Source organism: Electrona antarctica (genome assembly GCF_951216825.1).
Source record: "Electrona antarctica genome assembly, contig: scaffold_26, whole genome shotgun sequence".
NCBI lineage: Eukaryota > Metazoa > Chordata > Actinopteri > Myctophiformes > Myctophidae > Electrona > Electrona antarctica.
The window spans coordinates 1,485,578-1,494,106 of NW_027636995.1; the positions used below are offsets into that span (position 1 = coordinate 1,485,578).

Here is an 8,529-nt window from a genome sequence, read left to right on the forward strand (position 1 = left end):
GTGGCATGCCACCCCACTTTAACCCATTTTGGGGCGGGAACCCCTTTTGGCGTTAGCATTATGTTATGCTTTAGCTATTGGAAAAATAGCAGATCTACAAGCTCATAGCGCGCCACCGAGTGGCGCGCTACGAGCTTGTAGGTCTGCTATTTTTGAAAAAATCGAAGAACGACTGACATGGAAACGTAGCTTTTTCAGAAAACTGTCAGGATGTGGGAGACATTTGTAGAATCGACGGTAGGTCTAAAAGGGTTAAAAACACTGTGTGCTGGCCGTGTGACCCCGAGGCCACGCTGGGGATGCATTATACATGCAGAGCCGACGCTGTCACTCAGGACAGCAGCACAGAGGAAACGACACTGATCGCACGCACGCACACACGCGCGCACGCACACACACAGAAAATGCGTGCGTGTGCGCGTGTTGCATTCACGCATGACGTAAGTCAACAGGACGCTAGCATACCGACCACACACAGACACAAACACGCACGCTCATCAATCAATCATCACAGTCCATCAATCAAACGCGCTCCATCCGTCAATCACTCGCTCGCTCTCTCCCGTGCATGTGTGTGTGTGTGCGTGTGCGTGTGTGTGTGTGTGTGTGTGTGTGTGAGTGCGTGTGTGTTTTCAAACTAGCAGCGCTAGCACGCACAGAGACACCGTCACGCAAAGCTGTCCCTTAGAAAGAACAGATCTGCACGCTAGCAATGTGTTGCATTACGGCGTGGTGTTGGCGTGCAGATCTGTTTATTTTTCAGCAAAGCGACACCATAGAAATTAGGCTTCAACAACAACAGAGAATGGTCTCTCTCTCTCTCTCTCCCCCCCCCCCTACCGTGGAGTTCTATATCTCCTACCAGATGGCATTAGCTCGTACTCTCGGTACAACACATGAAGATACAATGTTCCGAGCTTGTCTCAACACTGCTTGTTCAAAGATGTCCTGGGGAGTGATGGTCTCTCTCTCTCTCTCTCTCTCTCTCTCTCTCTCTCTCTCTCTCTCTTCCCCCCCCCCACCTCTCTCTCTCTCCCCCCCCCTCTCTCTCTGTCTTTCTCTCTCCCCCCTCTCTCTCTGTCTCTCTCTCTCTCCCCCCTCTCCCCCCCTCTCTCTCTCCCCCCTCTCTCTCTCTCTCTCTCTCTCCCCCCTCCCTCCCCCTCTCTCTCTGTCTCTATCTCTCTCTCTCTCCCTCTCTCTCTCTCCGTACCTGCTCGTCCACTCTGTGGGCCACGACGGTGGCGGCCTCCTCCTGCTCGGTGTCGCTGATCGGTCTGATCCTCAACGCCACCTGGCAGAGACGCAGAGAGAAGGTCAGAGGTCAGTTTAGGATCGGGAAGCTCCCAATGCTCCAGAAGAGCCACTCATCATCATAATCATCATGACCATCTGAGCGGCGGCCATCAGCTGGGAGAAGCTGAACAAGACTTCCCTCTCCAGAGCAACATTAGTGACTTCCTCCTGGGGGGATCCCGAGGCGTTCTAACTGCGCCTTGGTCTGCCCCGGGGGTCTCCTCCCAGTGGGACGTGATCCTTGGTCTGCCCTGGGGTCTCCTCCCAGTGGGACGTGCCTCGAGGACCTCCCTACAGGGAGACGCCCGAGAGGCATCCTAACCAGATGCCCCGGGGGTCTCCTCCCAGTGGGACGTGCCTCGAGGACCTCCCTATAGGGAGACGCCCGAGAGGCATCCTAACCAGATGCCCCGGGGGTCTCCTCCCAGTGGGACGTGCCTCGAGGACCTCCCTATAGGGAGACGCCCGAGAGGCACCCTAACCAGATGCCCCGGGGGTCTCCTCCCAGTGGGACGTGCCTCGAGGACCTCCCTAGGGAGACGCCCGAGAGGCATCCTAACCAGATGCCTCGGGGGTCTCCTCCCAGTGGGACGTGCCTCGAGGACCTCCCTATAGGGAGACGCCCGAGAGGCACCCTAACCAGATGCCCCGGGGGTCTCCTCCCAGTGGGACGTGCCTCGAGGACCTCCCTAGGGAGACGCCCGAGAGGCATCCTAACCAGATGCCTCGGGGGTCTCCTCCCAGTGGGACGTGCCTCGAGGACCTCCCTAGGGAGACGCCCGAGAGGCACCCTAACCAGATGCCTCGGGGGTCTCCTCCCAGTGGGACGTGCCTCGAGGACCTCCCTATAGGGAGACGCCCGAGAGGCATCCTAACCAGATGCCCCGGGGGTCTCCTCCCAGTGGGACGTGCCTCGAGGACCTCCCTAGGGAGACGCCCGAGAGGCACCCTAACCAGATGCCTCGGGGGTCTCCTCCCAGTGGGACGTGCCTCGAGGACCTCCCTAGGGAGACGCCCGAGAGGCATCCTAACCAGATTGCCCGAACCACCTAAGCTGGCTCCTTTCCAGGCGAAGAAGCACTACTCCGAGTGTCTCTCGCGTGACTGAACTTCAAGTTCTCTCTATAAGGGAGATGCCAGCCACCCGTCGACGAAAACTCATTTCGGCCATACACCCATACAGTGTCAGTAAAATAGAACGAGACAGCGGTGTTGTTTTTGGCAGCACATTTAGATTTTAGTTTTAGTCATTCATAGTTTTCATTTGGTTTTAGTCACATTTTAGTCACCCGGAATGTTTTGGTGTTAAGTCTGGTTTTAATTGAATATCGTGAGATTTTTAGTCGACTAAATTAAAATAGCCGATCTACTTGTAGATCTGCTATTTTCACCATGCAAGTGTAAAATGATTTGTCTTTTACTTACACTGCATCTCTTGTCCACTAGTCCCTTCCTAACATTTTAGTCTACAGTAGTTTTTATGTGTTGACGAAATTGTCAATATATTTAGTCTTATAGTTCTTATAGTTATAGTAGCTTAGTTTTGAAAAAAGGTAGTCGACGAACATTTTTCGCTATACTGTAGTTTAGACGACAAAATCAACACTATAAGGGCTGTCACGATTACAAATGTAAGTTGGCAATTAATTGTCACACAAATAATTGCAATTAACAATTTAATCGTGTGTTTTTTTTTTTCAAGTTGGATTTTTCCAAAGTCTGGAACACTCTGGTGGTGGAGCTGTTGCCCCCCGCGACCAGACTACGGATAAGCGGTTGAAGATGGATGGATGGATGGATCTTTTAGGTTGGAAGATGCAGATGTGATATAAAGCATCATAAATAAATGAAGAACGGGAACCAGGTCTAGAACCAAAGTTATTTTGGTTCTTGGAAAAAAGGGCCTGAGTGTTTTAAGCATTTATGTTATACTTTAGCTGTTAGCTTTACTTTAGCTGCTGTGAAAAATAGCAGATTTACAAGCTCATAGCGCAGCACCGAGTGCCGCGCTATGAGCTTGTAAATCTTGCAAAATCGTGAAAATATGGCGCAAATCTTTGACATTATTATATTCTTTCAGAGCGAACGTTTTTAACTCAAATCTTTGCTTCTGGGGGGGTCCCTGGAACAACATATTTTCTGATGAGGGTATGCGGCCAATTACATACATGTTTGGGGGTCCTCGACATGAAAATGTTTGAGAACGACTGACATAAATAGAAACATATAATATAATATAATAAAAACATGTTTTTTTTTTAGAAAACTGTCATGATTTAGAAGGCATTAAATGACTAAATTTGACTGAGGGACTGCCATTGGATTTTTTTGAATTTTCATTTTTTATGTCATATGAAAGCAGGGAATCATAGCTTCAAATTAACATATTGGTTGTTCAGTTTGGCCCACCAGTTTTGGAGATATGGCTTATAGAGTAATGTCTTGCAGAAAACAGCGAGTTGAGAAAACAGGCTTGAAAGGTTCACTTCTGTGGTCTCTAACATTACACCTAGCTACATGTTTAAGCATTTATTTCATATTTACATGTCGATTTCAGCTCTGACACGTATTTCAGACATGCTCTAGTATGTGAAGAGTCTGCCTGTGCTATTAACTCATTTTGGAAAAAGAAAAAAATAAAGTTTTTCTCCTCTGGTGAAAAGCTGGAATGTGCGCGATGGCAGGCTCCCAGTCAAATCTGGTCACTACAAATTTTGTAGAATCCTCGTCAGGTCTAAATGGGTTAAACGGCTGGGGCATGCATTACAGAAAGCATCGTATGCCCGTGTGCCCGCCCTCGCCCGGTCTAGCCCATTAAGGCCTATAAAGAGCGTCGCAGTCCCGCCCCCTACCATGGACCAGGAAATGATTCTCCGTTCATTTTCCTCATATACATTTCAGAAAGTATTTATTTAAAGACGTTTACGCCGCGGACAAAGCCAACTCGAGTCGTGACAAATCATGACAACAAATGTCTATGGGAAAAATGCATTGGGATTCATTTCCTGGTCCATGGTAAGGGGCGGGACTGCGACGCTCTATAGGAATGTGCCGATGAGACATTTTGGCCGATATCGACATCCGATATAATTAATTGCTGTTGGGGGCCGATAATAACCAATATTACCGATGCCGATGATGATCTCATTCTGTATTAAAGAATTATAATATAAGTTTAATAAGCGGAGTCCTTTGGAACAACATATTTTCAGATGGAAGTCGGTGGGTCAAAACGGTCATGATTTAGAAGACATGTGTAGAATCTGGTCTCGGGTCTTTCAATGGTCTAGTGCAGGGGTTCTCAACCCGTGGGTCGCGACCCCTCGGGGGGTCGCCAAATTATTTTGGGGGGTCCCCAAAATATTTAAAAAAAAAAAAAAAAAAAAAAAGAAATTACATTTTATTTTCACGATTTTTCAAAAATAGCAGACCTACAAGCTCGTAGCGCGCCAGTCGGTGGCGCGCTATGAGCTTGTAGATCTGCTATTTTTCAATAGCTAAATTATAACAATGCTTAAAACACCAAATGGGGTTCCCGCCCAAAATGGTTTAAGGTTATTGTAGCAGTCAATTTATATTGGGGGTCGGGAGGGGGCGGGGCGGGGGTCCTGAGACATTGCCAAAGCATTTCCGGGGGTCCCCGGCCAAAAACGTTGAGAACCCCTGGTCTAGTGCAGGGGTGCCCACACCTTTTTGACTTGAGATCTACTTTTAAAATGACCAACTAAACAATCTACCCACCCAAAGAAATATTATCCAACTGCCGAGCTGCCCTTAGTTACACTGTCGTTACATATAAGACAAACACACTTGGGATAGGAATTAGAGGGGGTAAATTGAATTGGTATAGTCTTTTCAGATAAATGATAACTTTGTAATGCTAATGATGTTTGTGTGCAACACTCTTGAAAACAAAGTATTGCATTGTGGGTTCGAGCTGATGTCAATCAATCAAATCACCTTAATTCAAGTGGCATATTTTTTTTAGGGCATGCCATGTGATCTACCTGCACAGCCTTTGTGATCTACTGGTAGATCACGATCTACCTTCTGGGCACCCCTGGTCTAGTGGTTAATATAAATATATCTGAGCGTTGTGTATAGGGCCCACCAGAGAGAGCACGCAGCGGGCCTTTAACCCATTCTGGGCGGGAACACCCTTTTGGTGTTTTAAAGCATTATGTTATGCTTTAGCTATTGAAAAATAGCAGATCTCCAAGCTCATAGCGCGGTACCGAGTGCCGCGCTATGAACTTGTAGGTCTGCTATTTTTGAAAAATCATGAAAATGTAGTGCAAATCTTTGAATATATATTCTTTCAGAGACAACGTTTTTAACTCAAATCTAATAATCTTGGGGCTCCTAGACATGAAATAGTTTGAGAACCACTGATATAGAAACATAGGATTTTTCAGAAAACTGTCAGGATTTAGAAGAATCGTCCTCAGGTCTAAATGGGTTAAACGGGCCCTATTATTCAGTCAGCACCTTTATAGTGTGTCATGTAAAGTGGACAACAGTAGAGGCCTGCAGCAGGGAACTAAAACCAGTTGAATTATTCAGACATATGCAGGGCCGCAGGACGTTACTGTATAAGCATCGCCGTTCTGGAGGCTGATGGACAAACCCACGCGTGTGCTACTTCAGAGAGAAAACTATAGAGCGTCGCAGTCCCGCCCCCTCGAGAGACCCGGAAAAGAAATCTCCCGTTCATTTTCCTCATAGACTTTTCAGAAAGTATTTATTTAAAGACGTTTACGCCACGGACAAAGCCAACTCTTGCCGTGACAAATCATGACAACAAACAATGTTTTGGGCCAAACAAAGAATTAGAAAGTAGGGAAAAAAAACGGCAGGTTACAACACTTTTTTTGTTGTTTTTTCTTCTTTGTAATTATTTGTTTGGTCCAAAATAGTGTGTGTGTTGTCATGATTGTCACGACTCGAGTTGGACGCTTAAAAGGTCTTTAAATAAATACTTTATGAAATGTCTATGGGAAAAATGCAAAATGCATTCCTGGGCCTGGCGTCGTCATGAAAGGGGGCGGGACTGCAACGCTCTATAGAGAGTCGCAGTCCTACCAGGGCCCAGGAAATGAGTCCCCGTTCATTTTCCTGATAGACTTTTCAAAAAGTATTTATTTAAAGACCTTTTAAGCCTCGTACAAAGCCAACTCGAGTTCGCCAACTGCGAACAAATAATTAGAAAAGAAGAAGAAAACGCAGGTTACAACACTTTTTTTTCTTGTTTTTCTTCTTTGTAATTATTTGTTTGGTCCAAAATATTGTGTGTGTTGTCATGATTTGCCACGACTCGAGTTGGCTTCGTACGGCGCTTAAAAGGTCTTTAAATAAATACTTTATGAAATGTCTATGGGAAAAATGCATTGGGATTAATTTCCTGGGCCTGGCGTCGTCATGAAAGGGGCGGGACTGCGACGCTCTATAATGTTGTGGCTGTCGGGCAGAAACCTCTTTAATATTACATCTAATATATTCTAACTTTGTGAGGGGCGCTATATATATATACAGCCTCTCCAATATATGGCTTTTGGAGATATAACATCATATGGTAGCCAAGTCTATGGGATTTTGAGAGCACTTGTGATGTAATTTGTTTGCCAGTGAAGTCTATGGACTTTTAACCCATTTAGATCTGAGGCCGATTCTTAATCCTAAAAGTTTTCTGAAAAAGTCAGTGATGCTCAACCTTTTTCATGTGAAGGACACCCAGAATTATGTGGATTTAGCCGCGGACCCCCATTTGAAAATATGTTGTTCCAGAGACTCCCCCCAGAAGCAAAGATTTGAGTTAAAAACGTTCGCTCTGAAATATATTAGATAGATATTAGATAAAACGCCACTCAGAGGAATTAGAGATAGAATCCAAACTTTTACTAAGGTCAATTCGTTATTTATTGCAAATGGTACACAGTGAAGAACCAAATGGACCTTAAATTTGGGCCACTCCGTTCCATTTGATTCCATTGTGTACTCTCCCAGATAGTTATACATTGTAGGCTATATGATGGAAATAGTCGGCACCTGATAATTTATGTATTAACTTTATAATATATGCATGTATATGGTTCAAGGTTCAAGGTTTATTTAGTGTCCCCGAAGGGAAAATTGTGTTGCAGCATAGAGAGTACATTAAACAATGAAACAGTAGCCTACGGGCGGCTGTGGCTCAGGAGGTAGAGCAGGTCGTCCAATGATCCATGGGTTAGCGGTTCGAATCCCGGCTCCTCCTGTCTACATGTCAAAGTGTCCTTGGGCAAGACACTGAACCCCAAATTGCTCCCACTTCAACCCTATACATTTCGGCCATTTGAAAATTGCCGATCTACAAGCTCACAATGTGTCGCGTTCGACGCATTGAGAGCTTGTAAATTGGCTATTTTCAATATTTGCTACACATTTTGAATTTGTGAAATGTGACATTCTGCAATATGAATCTTTTACTTTTAGTACTTTAAGTACATTTTGATGCCGATACTTTTGTACTTTTACTCAAGTACATTTTCAATTCCATACTTTTACTTGTAACGAAGTAGTAAAACAATTGAGTACTTTTTCCACCACTGGATACGATACATGGTCGATATTGGTTCATTACGGCGATACGATCCGATACAATACGATTCAATGATTTGAAATCGATACAGTAACTATTGAAAATACATTGACATTATTTTTAAACTAAGTAATTAAACCCATCTTTTTTTTCTCCTAAGAATACCTGCTAAATACCTTGCACAAAGATGTAGTATTGATACAATCGATTATTTGCATTGCAAAACGATACGATACATAGTCAATGTTGCTGTTTTCATTTCGATATACTTCGATTCTTGAAATTAAAATCGATTTTTCGATGCAGTTACTATATCGTTACACTCCTAATGGTCTGTTGACTGTTCAAGTAATATTTAAGACCAGTCAATGCCACAGCATATATATATATATATTGCTTTTCTTATTCTTCTTTTCCCACTTAGTAAATAATAATAATGCAACACTGAGGTCAGGTGCCTATAGTACAATGTTTAGGTTCCCACTGGTGAAGCGAGGTTACTATGTGTACAGTGTGCCTAATTGCCTATACAGCCTAAAGCATATAGTGGCAACAACAACAAGTGCAATCCATCCATATAGCCTACAGTATACACAGTAACAACTTTTTTAACAACTCACAGTGAGCTGGTGGTCCTTGGACTCCCCGGTGTCCTTCAT

General features: G+C 44.7%; 1 protein-coding gene across 1 annotated transcript in view; it reads right to left on the reverse strand.

The window, feature by feature from the left end:
- kif19 (kinesin family member 19) overlaps window positions 1-8,529 on the reverse strand; it is a gene marked incomplete at both ends in the record, with an annotated part of 113,261 nt that extends 104,732 nt beyond the window's left edge. The window contains 2 exons of the mRNA XM_079532284.1: window positions 1,211-1,291; window positions 8,491-8,529. Of these exons, the coding sequence (XP_079388410.1) occupies window positions 1,211-1,291; window positions 8,491-8,529 (120 nt within the window). The remainder of the gene's footprint in view (window positions 1-1,210; window positions 1,292-8,490) is intronic.